At 34.2% G+C, this 18183-nt stretch overlaps 1 protein-coding gene across 1 annotated transcript in view; it reads right to left on the bottom strand.

The window, feature by feature from the left end:
• Positions 1-12457, bottom strand: part of LOC148273921 (protein grainyhead-like) — a 114429-nt gene extending 101972 nt beyond the window's left edge. The window contains exons 1-2 of the mRNA XM_088237904.1: positions 12296-12457; positions 10620-10937 (exon numbers count right to left, since the gene is read on the bottom strand). Of these exons, the coding sequence (XP_088094030.1) occupies positions 10620-10937; positions 12296-12457 (480 nt within the window). The remainder of the gene's footprint in view (positions 1-10619; positions 10938-12295) is intronic.
• Positions 12458-18183: the final 5726 nt, after the last annotated feature.

The following is an 18183-nucleotide window of genomic DNA, read 5'->3' as shown; positions in this document are numbered from 1 at the left end:
CAATAGAGCGGAAAAAATCTTTGTAATGAAAATAAAAGCACTATGAATTTAAATATCTTTTTAAAAAACTCTAAAATATCAATAGTCCGTTTGTAAAAACAATTGCGTTCCTAAAAAATTGTTCGGCGAAGCTTTTTTAAAATGCATGAAAAACATAATTGAAATGATTAAAAAAAAGTAACTATGAGAAGTGATAATACGATTATAATAACTTATATTAAAATATAAAGTACCAATTAAAAATACTTGTTACACTTCTGCATTAAGTGAAACCACGAGTTCTTTTGAATCAACCAATGATAGTGTTGTGATAGGTTTTCGGTTTCCGAGAAGCCAACTGATCAGGACAACTCGGCGAATAGACGTAGTGACGGCACGCGCGGAGTAAAGAAAAACTGCAAACCTTGAAAAAATCGTAACAATACGCTATCCGCATTATAATAAAAAATATTATTCTCGGTATACATTTATATTATACTTTATATTTATCTTTTAATGCTTATTTGATTCTAAAATAAGATACGCATTTAAAATCTAGTAGTTTATGTTTTTTAATAACTGTTTTTCGAATTTCGATAACAAATTATCTCCATCCTTAGATCAGGCTGAGCCATATCAGATGGAGACTTACCAAACAAGAGTAAAATCCATATTCAAAATGCTCTAGTGTTATATAGATTTTCTGATAATAAATACGTATTTACTGGTAATAAACTTCTAAATATGAAATATGCAAATAAATTAAATAACAGGTACTTAATAATATTTCTTTGAATTGTTTTTAAAAAAAAATATAATAAATTATTTATTTTAAGACCATATTTACTTTAATTTTACAACTAACATCGCGTAAGGCTGTATTGGTGATATCAATATCACACGACGTTCTATATAACACCGCAAGATGGCGCTAGTGGTGAAGTTTTAATTCAAGGCAAGTTTTGTTGATTTTTGAAAATACCAAACAATTTTTATTACGGAGAACTGAATAATGGAGACGATCAGCGCTATGAAAAATTGGATATTGAACTACTTCGAACTACGTCACAAGTTCTCAAAAATCAACCAATGATAGTGTCGTGATAGATTTCTGGTTTCCGGGAAGCCAACTCACTGACTGGAACGCGAGACATCACAGCAGGAGTAATTTAAAAATTACAGAACTTAAAAAAATCATAGCGCCGATAAAACGATTGTCGGCCTCGTGGTGTAATGGTCAACGCATTTGCCTACTATGCAAGAAGTCTCGGGTTCGATTCCCGACATGGTTGATATGAAAAATTATTTAAAAAGGTGTTTTTACACTAGAATATTTCGTAGTCCCTGGATGCTCTTTGCACCATTAGGTACAGAAAGGGGATGATGATGATGATGATAAAATGATACAATTTTTTTTTTTTTTGTTGATAGATTGACTTAGTTTAATAGTCTATTAACAAATAAAAAATGATAAAAAAGCATTCATTGTGATGTATAAATTAAATAAATAATTTCAAGACACGAATAATAAATAAAGTTTTATATTTTTTTTACAAAGATGTGTCGTAATAGGTACGTAAAAACAAAATATAATATTAACTTCGTAAGTATGTACGTATTTATTTTAGTTGTTTTACGATTAAACCTTTTTGTTTTTTTTATGACAAAATGTATATGTGATATTTTTTTTATTTCCGTTAAATTTTTATACCCAATTTTTTTTTCTTTATTTTTTCCAATAAAATTATTTTTATTGGTTTTATGGCTGGTTGGGTTTTGCAGTATTTTGCACTACCTACGCAATCTAGGAGGAATAAAAGTATTATTTTTATTATTTGTGCAATTCCCACTAAAACCTTATTCGTATTTTATGAAATAGTTTTTACAAATGTCTAAAAATGACCCAAAATGTTGATATTTGGGTAAATCACTAGAACACAAGTTACAATATATTTATTTATTCTTATTAAAAAGAAATATTTGATTTCTCATGTATTCAAATGTAAAATTTTTACGGCCATTTTCAACGAGTTGTAAATAACTCACTATAAGAAAATGGGAATCAATTTGGGGTAGAGTGGGATGAGAACCACGGACCTTTGATCCGTGAGTCAAAGACACTAGCCCCGGGATCACATCTCGATTCAAATGAAGTTTTTTTTTTCATAAATCTCTCATGTGGGTACCTACGTTTATACCTTGTTTAGTATATATGGGTAGGTACTTATGTTTTTTTTATATTAATTAATTCTACTTAGGTACTGAAAAGTTGTCTGTTAATACGCGTAATACGCAATAGGTACTGAACATGGTATTTAATTTCTTACATATTTATATCGAGCGGGATTCTGGACCTTGAAAAGTCTCCTCTATTCAGTCAATACTTTGTTATTTCATTTATTTGAGACGCCACGTGTACACACATAAAGGAAGGCACAAAAATGAATGGAAAAAGATCGTATGGAATGAATACTGATAAAAAAAAACTTTAATACTTATGTACCTAATCTAATCTGATAAACTGGAGTTTTTTTACGTGTATTTACCATAAACGTAAAATAACACGAAAAATAACATTATAAATAATTTGGTTCGTAAAATTAATTAGGAAATGCCTATTAAGGCAAAAATCAATTTATATAGAGTGATAATTAAATTGACTTAACTCTTCTGGGCCTAAGGGGGGTATCTAGGGTCCTCGATTAGCATATGTCTTCAATAACTTTTTTGTTAGTCATCATATTGATTTATTTCTTTGCATAATCCTACCCTATAATGTTATAAATGTATCAATCAAAATATTTTTTTTTTTATTCTTCCGAATTCTTTCAGTAATCATTCATGTTTATCTTGCTTTCCTCCGTGCAAACAGCGAACATTACAGTTCATCGCTCTAGAGTTTGAAAATCTCCGGATATATTGGTCAGTTTGCACTTGTGCTTTTTGCTATTTGGTGCCTTTTTCCAGCCATAACCCCCAAAATCCGGACTTCACACTTTTCGTTTTACATGCAATACCCCTCCCAACTACCCGCTGTATCGCCTGGCTAACGCGCAGCGAGAATTAAAATCAAGGCTAAATTTGTTGCAACAGAGAGGGACGACATTTTTGAGAAGGGAATATAGAAGTCAGGCATTTACAGGGCTTACGAACTGTCGTTGGCTGGTTTAAGTGGCCACTTTCCACACTGGGTAACACTCACCATTCTGCCTATGTTTAAACATCCACATTTCCTGAATTCTTCCATCTGTTGACTTTAATGTTATGAAGAGAGGTTATTTAGCCTGAGTTCGATAGGGATCATGTTAGGATCTGTTTTATGACTTTGCCAGTAGTAATTTGATGTCCTAATGTGCTTTGGTCTACGTCTTGTTTTTCTTTTTTTGCCTGAGTGCATGTTGTATAGGGCAAATTTTTCTAATGTTTCCTATATGTATTTGGGTTTTGTGTTATTGGTTTTGTTTGTATTACTGGGTTCTTCTTTTTTCCCGATGCGGGATCTCGCAGTAACATGCGGCCGCGGTTTCAATTTAAAACTATCACTATTCCGTCACTTTCATACTGGGAAATTAGAAAAAGGTGATTGTGTCGACCGTGCGTATTTAATTGATCACAAATTGACAATAGCGAGGGGTACAATGAAAGCTTTAAAAGTTTCTATAATTTGTTATTTTCGCGGATTGATTGTAAATAAATATTAAATTGTCGCTTAATTAGTTTTAAAAAAAATGATAGTAAATATGCAAAACTGAAGAAAGACACGAGACTTTTTTTCAGTAAAGGATAACGCCCAGGACAAAAACTTGGTGAACAAATCTGAAAATTGCAAGAAATTGACTTGGCCAGTTTGTATGGTCACGACTTCATGTTGACCATATCGAAAATCGACCCGAGACCTCTCGCATGGTAGGCATTTGACCACGAGGCGCATATAACCAACACATAGATAAGCTAAGTCTACGGCGAGAGGAAAAGTTATTATACCTCTACGCAAACAGCGCACTAAATTTAGTGAACGCGCATTTGCGGTCGTAGGCCCTGGCATGGAATGCTCTCCCAGCAAAGGTGCGAGGCTGTGAAAGTGAAGTGATGTTTCGGAAAAAACTTAAAACCCACTTGTTCTCTAAATCATTTGAATAAATCCGTAGCATGTGACAACAAAATAAATTGTTTTAATTAAATTACAAATTTAAAAGCTTCAATTAAATTAAATAGAATCACTATGTAAAGCGCCCTTGAGGTATTTTATTTAAAAAATGGCGCTTTATAAGGGAATCCATAATGATAATGATAACATACATAAAAAACACTGGAATATTTGTTGTAGATTACAATTGAAATATATTCGTAAAAAAACTTGAATATCAATATCATATTTGACTATGTATTTTAGAAAAAAGTTCAAAGATTTATTTTTGAGAATATAATTAAAATTTAATCGATTAACATTTTAAACATAGCACTAGGTTGCAAACTATTCATCAATAGTATTTTTTTAAAATTAAAAAAACGTATCAAGATTATTTTTTATTCGGGTTGTGGAGCCGCTTTAACGTCGCGGGCTCTGAATCGGTCATTCTAAGTGTCATTTCATTCTACCAGAAATTGATTCCTATTTTACAGCGTTTATTAAAAATCACGTAGAAATTAAAAAAAGAAAATACGAATAAATTAAAATATTCAGTACAATGATTTTTTTAAAAAGGGGACAGGTCGTTCTATAAAAACATTAAAACTGTAAAAGTTGAATTACATAATTACCTATAGTTACATGGCTATGAAAGTATAGTATAAACCAATATAATCATGTTATTTTTTTTATAGAATTTACGCAACTAAAGCTCACGTTACTTGCCACAGAATACTGTAAAGGTAATAAATTAATTACGAAGTATACAATTTCAAAATCGGTAAAATAATATTTTCCTTCACTTTGATCTCACATTTGGCATTTACGGATTCCACACGGTAATCGATATTATCATCTATCAACAATCTCATATTGATGATCCAATCGATTTCGAATGATTATAAATTTTATTAATTTTACGATTCAGTGAATTAACATGCAGGAATATGAATGCAATCAATCATTGAAAACAGTTTTACTAATTATTTATTTTTAGAAGAGTACCTAGTCAGAAATTCAAATACCTTATGGACAGTATTAGTAAAAATGGAATCAATTAAAACAACCGGTAGCATCTGAAACAAGCATATTTCATTAAACTTTTTTTAATTGAAAATTACATGATTTGAAAGGGGCTATGTGAATTATTTATTTATTTAACTTTTTGTACATAATGTTCTTTGTACATTGGTGGGCTTATTGCCAAATGGCAATTTCTTCCAACCAACCAAGAAAATTATAGTTCTATCTTTATAATTCAAGTTACATAACATAATCAATAGAAAATAAAGATTAAAAAGCTAAAGATATATAAAAATAGAAATAAACGCATTTGTTTATAAATTACCTGAAATCAAAACTATTACTCAATGAGAAATAGGGAAAAAAAGGAAATAGGAAAGGAGAAGAGATTAAGGAAGAGAAAGGAGATGTTTCTTTAGACGTGATTTAAACAGAGATAATGTAGTAACATCTTTGATGGTGGATGGGAGATGATTCCACAGTCGAGCCGCATGGACACTATATGAATTAGAGAATTAGGTAAGCATTAAAGATATTTAAACATTATTTGATATCAAAATTATTTCATTTTGAATCATTTAGGGATTCATAGTTTGTAAGATTAAAAAACCAAATAAGCAATTTTTATTAATATAATTTAAGGTTACCCGATTCAAATAACTAATCTATGTAAATGTATCTACAAAAAACTACAGTGCACACTCGCCAATAAGGAGAATTCATGCGTTTGCAAATGGATACGAAAATGATTTAGATACCTATATTTAATATAACACTTTTGAATTTTAAAAGGCAGCGCAATTCACTATCTTCAAATTTAAATACCTAAATACTACTTTGTTGATTTAAATTGTGTACCTTTTATTAACTTATATCATCATTCCCTTTCCGCATCTAATGGTGCATAGGGCACTGCATCGGTACACCAATTGCAGCGTATATTGATCAATTTCGTTACACGAAAGTAAGATGATGAGTCTTACGCCTCAGGTCCAGGGACTATGAAGCATTGTAGTGTAAAACACCCTTTCAAATAAATATTTCATATCAACCATGTCAGGAATCGAACCCAAGACCTCTTGCATGGTAGGCAAACGCACTGACCATTACACCACGTGCCCGACTTATATCTGCATTCTTAATTATTATTTTTCTAGCTTCTACTAATTTTAAGTTTCATTTAATATAACTTATTAAATGAAACTTGGAATTAACAAAGATGGGAACATAGGCACTTTTGTTCTCTTCACTTCAAAATATGTATCTATGGATACCCATATATTTTTTACCAATATGTACACCTTTTTTTTGCTACTTTTTTATAAAATACATATTTCTGATTTTATTTTTATACAGTCGGCCTCGTGGCGTAACGGTCAGCGCATTTGCCTACCATGCAAGAGGTCTTGGGTTCGATAAAATATTTATTTTATAGTGTGTTTTTACATTGGAATATTCCATAGTCCCTGGACTGGTACCTGAAGCGTAAGACTGATCATCTTAACAAAAATGATCAAGATATGCTGCAACTGGTGTACCAATGCAGTGTCCAATGCAACATTAGGTGCGGGAAGGGAATGATGATATTTATAAATGTAAAACATGTAAAAGCCTACAAGGCGTTTAAATAAATAAATAAAAATTAAAAATGCAGTTCCACCAAGTTCCTACTTTATATTATCATCGGTAACAGTAATGAAAATTTGATTTATCAATAGTTAGCAATTAATCTGCAACCTTTATTGAAAATTATATTACCGAAAAATCTACATATAAGTACTGCACACCTACACTATGAATGTATTTTTTGCAGTCAATGTGCAATGTGTTACATAAATCATTAAATTTATTTCTACGTTCGTTTGATGGTGATTCATGAAAATCCCACGTGTACCGTGCTTGCACATAAATCCACCTTTTGTCTTAGTCCTAAAAATGAGAGGCGTATGATAAAACTCCTTTAATCTGTTCCCGAACCCACCCAGGTGCACTGCCCCACACCCGGGAATAAACCCGAGTAATCGTAAACCAGCTCAGCCGGGATCGAACCCCCGCACGTCGCCAAGGCCATTGATACAATTGATGCACGAATAAATCTGCGTCCCACGAGGCGAACGAACACGAAAATCGGAAATAAGAAAACACGGTTGCGATTTCTGGACGCGTCGTGAGGGGGAGGCTTTATAATTCATCACCGCTTAATAATACTAAGTGTTAACAGCAAGAGGACACCCACACGGGTGTATTTTCACTTTTAAATGATATATTTCTGCTGCCTACTTTAGGAGCGTGGCAATTATTAAAACAAAAGGTGATAAGTTTCAGCGAAATAAATGCATAATCGACAAATAGCATAAAAGGTTTATTATTTCCCTGTTAGCAGAATAATCAGCAATACATAACAGAATAAATAATACAAGCATAATTTAATAGATAATCATGATTTGAAACCATTTTAACCCTATTATGTCCATATCTGTAGCTTATCGGATAAACCATGGAAGTCGCATTGAACGAAATATCCAGCAAGCAAGATTTAGTGATTTGCAAACCATCGTAACTTTTTAGCTGAATAAGATAATTTCAATCTGTAAAGAATTTTCAATATGAAATAATGATTTTATTTATAAGAAAAGTGCATATTAAAATAACATATCTGGGACAATTGTCGTGTTGACTTTACGGGACAATTGAAAAATCTGATTTGATTCGTGTAAAAATCACACTCATGAAGGATGGGACACTAAAAATAAAATACTTAAACTCATTAAAATACTCGTAGCATTATATCATCTCATTAGTTAACCCGGAAAAAAAAAATTGATAATGATCCTTAAGATAAAAATAACTTTATTTAATTTACTTTCGTATGATTTTGAATTATCTATCCTTACCTCTGTTTTGTATAAATACATTGAACCCCTTAATAAAGATACCACTCTCGAAGATGTCGCGAAAGCGATGAAACCGGTCACGGGATATTCCAAATTTTTGGATTAAAGTTTCACTCGTCTTTTATTTATATAATAAATTACAATGAACTTCCATCAAGAATTTTCAATTACAAACTTAAATGTTTTAATTAAATAAGAGTTAGTTTTTGAGCGGGAATGCTTTCAAGATAAAATAAGCATTTAAAAACGTTTTGTTTCTTTACTATTTAAAAAATAGATTTTTTTTCTTCTCTAAGCCTTCACCACCGTCGTAACTAAGGTCATGAGCGCCCCTGGCAAGATTTGAATTTTGCGCCCCCTAAGACATATATTCTAGAAAGAAAAAATAAAGCAGTGGGTTTGCAAAAGGCGCCCTACTGAGGGTTGCGCCCCTGGTAGCCGCCCGCCTGGCTAGCCCCTAGCTACGATACTGCTAATGGCATATTTCAAACTGAAGATAGATAAAATTTGATTTTCAAAATTAAAAAAAAAAACTGAATCTGTTGTAACATTTAAAAGTTTATTGCAATTTATCATAGAAATAAAAGATGAAACCAGTCACGAAGATGTCGCGAAACCGATGAAACCGGTCACTGGGTAATTGAATCTTATGGATTTACGTATCACTTCTATTTTATTTGTACATTGATTTTTTTTCCATCCATTATAGTAAAGTTAACGATCTAAATTTCGCCAAATCAAATTGTGTCGCTTGTGGCCTTCTTGCTAACATTTCCGAACTGACCAAAACATTACAATCAAAACCGCAGAACCAATTTAAAAATAATGTACATAGGTATGAGTAATTTCGCATTTGAATTAGATTTAATGTGACGTTTTGTTCCATCGGATTTTTCTATCTAGATTGCAGTCGGAATCTGGTCGGCGAGTTAGATTAGCACGTTAGTTCGTAAGGCGGCTATCCGCCCATCGAACTGTGGGCGGTGTGTTCCAATATCTGATCTGATTAGATTTATGTCCTCAGATGCTGTGAAGTTGGAGCAAGTTACTAAACTCATCATTCACGGGACACAAGGCGTTACCGCGAGCCGATGGGACTAGATACCCGCCTACGCGAGGTCGCTGATCGGGCCGAATAAAATGTTCCTATCTATCTCACGGTGTTAATCTTAACTTTACTTAGTACGAACGAATACTAGTAAAGCCGTCAATAATTTTTCATACAGTCTTTATTCAATAAAATACACACATTAATACATTATAAAGAAAACAAATTATTAAAATATATTTTGTCCCGATAAACTATTCTATAATAGTTTGTCATCGGGTGCTCAGACATAAGTTTTAATTAATAATCAAATAAAAAGAGTACAGACATAACACTGTATACGTGTAAAATAATAAACATAAAAAATGGTTTAAAGATTATTTTTTTTGAAGTAAGAAAATAGAGTAAAATAATACAATTAAAATTAAAGAATAGCAATTTACTAGAATATATTTTAAATAAAAGAAAAAAATTAAACACATAAAAATAGTGTGTGCTCATAAATGTCATCAAAACAAGATAAAAAATAAAACAAAGTAAATCGAAAATTTGTGAACCATATTGTAAAAATATGAGTTGCCAATATTTCGATTTTGGCGCATTTATCTAATACTCTTGTTTATTGTCAATATTTTATCGATTTACAGTAATTTATTGCATTAAAATGAAGAGAAGACTTAATATTATGCAAAATTTTTACACATAACTTATTTAAATTGATACGAATGACATTTGAGAATTTCCACAAATCACGAAGAATACAAATTAAAAACAGTAACTGTTAGTTTACCGTTATAAATTCAGACATTTTTATTGTGCTGTGAAGATATTTCAATAAGGATATGTACGTATGAATTATGTGACGTTCTTTTTTTGACAATTGTGAAAATAAAACGGTTAATTTTGTGCAAAACCGAATTCTAAAAAAACACATCTCGATTGATAGATTGCGAAACTGCGCCCGTGGTTCGACAATTTATTAGAATAATAACAGAAGAGATAATATGTTTTATTGATATTAAGAGTACACGTCGAGTGAGTTTCAATTTCTAGTCATTTTTATTGCTTAGCCATACACCAATGTAGTGATAGAATAATGTACTGGTTTTACAAGATCGTATTGTGACTGTCACGCCTGCGAGGCATATTGGTTAATTTGAAAATTACCTCTGTTCAGTAATACAATGGACACTAAAATATAATTTTTCATTTAAATTTGCCTCCCTGCGAGTTTACTAACGAGCACGAACAATGGTAGCACTACAGGTTGTTCTCAAAAACTCTATTAGATTAGATTACCATATCACATCGATCAATGCACGGGTACCCGAACGATTTAAAGACACAATAATAGTTTTTTTAAGACTTATGGATTTTTAATCTTAGTTACAATACCATTACAATCGTGAAGAATCTAAGAGAAATGAAAACTTTTTTTTACACTTTTACAATGTCGATATGAAGGTTTGAAGAAGTGATACAATGTGGGAGTGTGGGCGGGATGTGGCACTGCAGATATAATGTATTAGTGTGGAGTCGAACTAACCTGATGAGTGGCGGGCTGGTCCCGAGGGGTGACGGCGTCGGCTCCGATCCCCGAGTCCGGGCTCGGCAGGTCCACCGTGAGGCCGGCCCCCGTGATGACGCCCTTGCCGTGGTACGGGGGCCTCGCGTAGCGCTCCGCCCCCGCCTCGCCCTCGTACTGCCGCTGGTACGTCTCCCCGAAGTACTCGCGGTAGTAGGGGTCCGCGAACCCCGCGGGGGCCGCGGCGCGCGTGTACTGCGCCTGGTACTGCTCCGCGTAGGGCGCCGGGCTGGCGGCTCCCGACCCGGCCGCGAACATCTGGGTGGCGTACATCTCGTCCTGCAAAAGCCAGTCGCTGCAGGGGCGCGCTTGGGGCGGAGCACCCCGCCCCACGGTAGGCCCGGGCCAAAAGTTAGCCACGATCGCAGCCGCACTAACTCTCGGCCCCTAACTATTTAGGGGCGCCTTCTGCAGCATCTATACTCCGGACCTCCCGACTGATCCACCCCCTCGTGTAATCCTACTTCGCAGCTGGTTCGCTGCGGTAGCGCGAGAGGCGTCACAGCGAGGAATATAAAGGCACCGCGGTTGCTCGGAGTGACTGATCTGTTTACCTTCGAGTTCTCATTTTTAAGAATTCGAATCACAAACGAATCTCGTCACAGCCGATCGCAATAAGAAGTCGATAAGTGTATAGAATGATCGATAGCGATCGTAACGCTACGAACACGTCAATAGCGAACTGCTCGGATGTGCAACGAGTAGATACGCGAGCAATGTCAGAGAGATGAATAATTCATTGTTTATGTTTCGATCGGTTTTGTGGAGCGTACGTTGCTTTTATGGAATCGTAATTGTTCGAGCGATATTCCGATCGTTTATATCCAGATACGGAATAACGAAAAACGACACTCGGGTTTACGCATTCGCCGTCACACTTCCCACCGCACCGAAGATTTCTATCTGTCGGTTCGTTTAGTTAATGCGCGGCTTAAATTCTCTTTTGAAAAACTGGACATTCGTCTCCACTGGACATCAATCCCGACTGGCACGACACTTGTCGGAGACAGTGTCTGAAAAACTAAAGTTATTCCGCCGAGAACGGATAGCCGAGAAGAATCCGAGTGTTGTTCGAATATTTTCACAACATCCTTGTAGCATGCGAAGTGTCAAAATAAATTCCGAATGTTAAACGGATTTTCGCGTAATACACTTCTTCACTAATGCGGATGTAGTGTGCATATATAAACGATAGAAAACTATTTCACAACGTTTTCGCCTGAGGGTTTCTCGACTGATAATTACCGAGTGTCACAATTAGTAAGTAATTTCACTAAGTGCACTTTGCGAAGTCACAAATCCGAACGAAACAAAATTGCAACACAATGCACAAACACTTTATAATCCTTAAGAGTGTATAATCCAGTCTGATGATTTTCACTGAGTTAGAATAGAAATAAGATAGTTTTTTTTAACTAGGCGTCAAAAAACACAATTTGTTTAATGTCTAATTTTCCAACAAAACAACGTTCGCAAATACTATCGAAACACAAAACGTAATAAATGGTACCAATTAGACTTAAGTTACGGAAAATTTAACAATATTTCTGTCGGGCAAGTAACGTGAGCTCACGCGTCCGTCCGCGTCGACGACTGCGCTACGACTGAAAGGTTGTAAGTGTTAACAATACGCGTACCTTGTTTCTCGGGGGCGCCACGGGCGACTGGTCAGGGGGTTCCACGACCTTTCTGCTCAGGTCCTCCGGTTCTCGTTTCACCAGCCCCGCTTGGAGCAAGCCTTGCAGCTCGGCGCCTAGCTCCGCCCCCTGCGCGCGCAACCTGAAACGAACGCACGCCATTGGTCAGAGCGTCGCGACACTAGAACGGCGCAACTTTGCGTCTTGCTGTACGGGAAAATACATCGTAGGAATATTTGTCAGAGATACGGTTTTCTTACTGTATTAATTTTACACGAAAAACGTTTGTTTATGTTTTTGAGTGGGGGAAATGATAATATTTTAGCTACTTGTAGCAGTAATGACTAATGACGAACAGTAGTTAAATAGCCTTACAAACTGCTAGGGCGTTGAGTTGTGTGACGAATGTTTTAATTTTATACAAAGTTATACATTTACAGAAACAAACTTTTACATTTTTGGAAATTATACATTTTTTGTTCTTGGAATATCGTGGTAAAAACTTTTTTGAGGTTGGATACTATTTTTTTTTTCAACCACTTTTTTCCCTTTATTTGGTCTTTAATAAAACATGATAAATTGGCATAAGACAAGTTACGTGCATTTAAAAATTATAATTAGGATATAAACAACAAAGACAGAAAGGATAAAGAATAAAAAAACGTACACAAACATAAAAATAATATGAATATACAAGAATAACATTAAATTAATGATATTTATAATAATGAACACATAACTAAACTAATAACATTTCAACATAATTTGAAAAAAGCACCATTTGAAAAAACTCACTGAAAACCTGATTGCTCCTAACTGTTGTACTTTACGCAATTCTTTTTTTTTGTATTCGTATATTTGTCTAATAATAAAATACTCGATACCAACCCAATAATAATTTGTTTTAGAAAAAAATAGTGCTTGAGGGTTCATAATCATCATTGTCATTCCCTTTCCGCACCTTATGGTGCATAGGGCACTGCATAGGTTTACCAATCGCAGGGCATCCTGATCATTTTTGTAAAATTAAGGTAAGGTGATCAGTCTTACGCTTCAGGTACCAGTCCAGGGACTATGAAATATTCTAGTGTAAAAAGACATTTAAAAATAAATGTTTCATTTTAACCATGTCGTGAATCGAACTCGAGACCTTTTACATGGTAGGCAAATGCGAGACCGCTACAACACGGGATTACACATTTTTATACCAACAAACCTTGGAAACTTTACAATTTTTTGTTTACCTATCTCTAAGATCATTCTAATTCATTGGCGGTGATTAACCCAGAAGGTACCTACTATCAATTCGATTTTATTTTATTGTCTTGAAAAACACGTAAAAAAATAAATCCATATGTTTATTTTTTTTATTTTTATATGGGAGTTGCTTAGTTATTTACCTTGCTTATAATAAACAAGGTTTATATTTAAAAAGTGGATTTTTCTGCAATTAAATTTCTTTATTTTTATCTAAACTGTTGGGATCAGGAGGGATATACTAATGTGGGCCAATCAGGAACTTCTCAGCATTTGCTCATGTGGAGAAGAAACCACTTAAAACTCTTCAGGAGAAGCCGGCCTGTTGGCAGTAGTCAACAGGTTTTCAGTTCCACTAGAGGAGTGTTTGGCATTTTGTTCCCTACTTTGGTTTATTTTACCAATTGCCTGCACTATATTGACCATGTTTGATACTACCTCTCGTGTGAGTTCTAGAAAAGTTAAAGTCTAGTTAAAGATCTAGGCATCACTTTTGTGAGTTCCCTGACATTTCATGATCAGATCGAAACAGTTTGTAGTAGTTCATTGAAGATGTTAGGATTCGTCTTGCGTACTGCTAGGGTTTTTGGTAGTACACGAGTACTGAGAATTCTTTATAACTCGTTGGTGCGAAGTAGACTCGAGAGTGGCTCGATGATTTGGGGACCGTGTGAGTTGAAGTACTCTCTTATGGTGGAGAGGGTTCAGAAGAAATTTCTTCGGTTTCTCTACATGAGGGAGTGCGGATATTATCCATGGCTTTATCCCACTGAGTTTCTCCAGGGTATGCTTGGTTACAGCAGTTTGAAGACTAGAAGGAATGTGTATTTAACAACGCACTTCTTTCGATTGTTGCGCGGTATTATTGACAACCCTGAAATTATGCGGAGCATTAGCTTTTATGTTCCTGATAATTACCTTAGACAGCGTCAACATAGACTGTTTCACATTCCAATATACAGGACCAACCTGCCAATGGTTATGCCTGTTGGAAGGGCTATCTCTATGTTGAACAATATCACTTTGGACATTGACATTTTTCACGTCTCTGAGGGAGTTTTTCGTTACAAGATTCTCTTACTTTTTTAACATTTTATTCTTTGGATATTATGTATACTAATGTGTTTTTTTTACATATACCTAATTTGACCTAATTTTACCTAATTATTTATATATGTATGAATTAAGATATTTTATTTTGTAATGTACATATATATGAATAAATAAATGATAAATGAAAAAATAAATGATAAATGATAAAATCCATATGTTACAATAACATTTTATGGGGTATTTTTATAAAAGTAAAATAATAACGGCAGTAATTTTACATTTTAAAAAGGGCGCACGTGCAAATGTTCGTTTGTATATTTGTAAGGGTGTTGTGTTAGTGTTTAACTTACAACAACAGGGTACTGCAGATTGAACAAACACCTTGCTGGAATGAACCTTTCCGAAACTTCTAGATGTAGGTTCTGCGGCGCAGATGAGGAAACACCTATACACATTCTATGTGAGTGTTATGCTTTGCATCATAAAAAGAGCCTCATCCTCGGGGGACCACTGGTTAAACCTGAGGATGTTAAAGAGCTCGCTCCCTGCCAAATAGCCCGATACTTTACGGATCTGGGCTTGGAGGGGGAGATTCAGCGAAATGTAAACTCTCGCATTTCACACAGTAGCCAGGATCATTATAGACCTGGGCTTGGAGGTCGAGAACTATTTGAGAAGACCAGTCACAATAGATCTTCACAGGTCGCAGTGACGTCAGGAGCGTGCATAGCACTGACCCCCACCTCTAAAAATAAGAATGAGAATAGTGTATCAGTGTAATATTGTGCAGGTAGTGGGAGTTGGGGTGAGCATGCATGTGTGTGTATCAGTATGTATGTGACAATGTGTAGTGATTACAGAAGGACTTATTTATTGAATAACGATGTATTATGGCTAAGACGCTTGCCTCATGCATGAAGGGTTCTGGGTTCGATTCCCGGTGAGTTGAGAGAAAAAAAATGATTTTTCTCAGTCCTGGGTATTCTATGCTGTAATTTACCACTGTTATTGGGCCTTCCGGGGCTGTATTCCAATGGAAAGTTAAAAGTTATCGTCAATTTTATCTACAAAGAAACATTATGTTTTCAGTATGAAATATAGAATATGTATGTATATTTTTTTCTAAACATGCTCAGTTATAGATACTTTAAATTTTAATGCAAATACGAGGCAATACTACATAAATATTGATCGATACTTGAAGATGGACATGTCAAGAGAAGGAATAATCGGCGTCCGTGCATTAGAAGATGTATGAATGTAGAGGAAGCGATTTATGTATGCAAAGACAGAGTGATATGGCGTTCTATCCTCTCTGTCTACCTCCTACGGGGAAACGGTGTGATGGTTTGTTTGTTTGAATATTGATTTTACTTTATACCGTCTTGATGTGCCAATGAAGATAGTGTTTGCAATCGTGGCCCTGGGGTGATTTTTCAAACGCTCTCGCGACCATTAAATAAGCTTTTATCTCGCGTATTTAAATACAAAATACGAGATAAAAGTGTTTTTCACAGCCGCGAGAGTGGTTCAGAATAGCACCGCTGGTGTCTTGTGCAAAAAATTATAGCGGATGTACATTTCAACACAGGTCAGGCACTTTACATATTTACAGAGCTTGAGATTTGTCGTTGGTTGGTTAAAGCAATCAATTTACATAAGGTGTAATGCTTTTTTAAGCTGAAATAAAAATCTGATGTTCACTGTGTTTTAAGGCAAAAAACATCATATACTACGCTATTTTAATATTTATTTATTTATTTAATTTTATAATACGCCCAAGGGGCATTTACAAAAATTATACAGGTGGGTACATAAGTACAAACACAGTAAGTAATAATTTTATAAATAAACAACACTTTTTTTACACACATTAACTTTGGATTATTAAATTAAATTAATTAATTTAATTAAATTAACTGTAGGTACCTACACGTGCAGTGTAAAGTGCTTACTGCTTAGTGGCGCCAAAAGGTAGGCCAAAAGTCGAACTACAACATTTTTTAACACTTATTCATTTAAAAGAACGCACGACACAAGATTAATATGGAAGTCAAATGTGCTGACCACTGCACCACGAACAAACTAAAAGTTGATTATTTTTATGGATAGCTTACATAACATTATTTACGTAACGGCACTTAAAACTGATAGATACTTTTTTTTTAATAAAAAAAATATTGGGATGATAACAATTTTTACATAAAACGCACACATAATGCAAGGATAATAGAAACTTTAATGACAACAATAGTCAATATACATTTTCCACACTGAGTATTATAAGTTATCTTAATTAATTATAATAATGAAAATACGTTTTTTGTTTTATTAAGCTTTTATTTATAAATTTTTACCAGTGACCGGGTTTGACACCAGTCTGACGATGTCGGGCACAACAAAACCGGTCACTGGTAAAAATTTAGAAATAAAAGTGGAATAAGTAATTACAATGCAGTTCCACCAACAAACGTCAGAAGAAAAACTGAATTATCTTAATTAGTTAATTACATTAAAATATACATAAAGTACAATATAAAACTTTAAAAATACGTCTTCTCGATATTTAAAATAAAACGAATATTAGAATTTATAAAATAATAAGAATAGAAAAAGTTAAGAAGTTTTTATTTTAAATTCAATAACAAATTGAATAAAAGTATTACGGAAAAATATAAGACAAATCTAAAAATAAAACAATTCTTGTATTTTGGAAAAGGGCTTCGTAGTTTTTGATTAAGTTTTATTGTTACAGTTTTACATGATCCGTAGTTAGATAGGTGTTTCAGAACCGGAAGCTTCGTCCAAAGCACCTATGCCTATGGTACTGATTACTAATGAAAAATAATAAAAGTATCGAAGAATTTGATAAACACGTTTAGATAAGTGATAGCTAAGTGTTTGTTGCATTATACGGGGTGTGAACTGCTCACCTTACGCAGTTTTTTGCCTAGTTAGGTTTTGTCTAAACTGACAGCTCTTGTGTGTGCGTCCATTTGGAATTAGACTTATCATTCAGAGTCCGTAGAAAGGCGGCGCGTTAGTGTCTTAAATAAAAGGAATTGAATAAACCCGTTAATTACAGGTAGGTTTATGCATTCTACTTACCCATCCGGTAGTCAGTATTATGTGTAGCGTGCCTAAATACGGACGTAAAAACGTAATTATAACCTACATAAATGTGTGACCAATCGAATATTTAATATACCCATGTGTAGTGTGTAGAGATATAACTTGATACAGGCGGTTCTTTAGCGTTGTAATTTAGACAGTATATTTACAAATTTAAAACGTCAAGTACAAAAAAAAAGCACTTTAGCAGGCTTTTTGCCAAAACAATATATTTCAGCCAACCAAAAACAGACCGATCGAAAAAAAGTTGGCCAAAACTTGTATTTATGTAATTACTAATTTTAATTTTAATTTTAAAGTTTTAGCTGTTTTTAAGTGAGTAAATTAAGCTTGCACCTATTCACTTATTATTTTAAATGTTTATATTATGCACATTAAATATTATATATTTAGTTTACACATTAAAAAAAATATACGTACAAATATTAGCCAACTTTTCATTTCAA

Source organism: Micrasema longulum, unplaced genomic scaffold (genome assembly GCF_059751315.1).
Source record: "Micrasema longulum isolate JH-2025_06_02 unplaced genomic scaffold, ASM5975131v1 h1tg001802l, whole genome shotgun sequence".
NCBI lineage: Eukaryota > Metazoa > Arthropoda > Insecta > Trichoptera > Brachycentridae > Micrasema > Micrasema longulum.
Note: the sequence above shows the minus strand (reverse complement) of the source record. Positions and strands in the feature narration are given on the sequence as shown.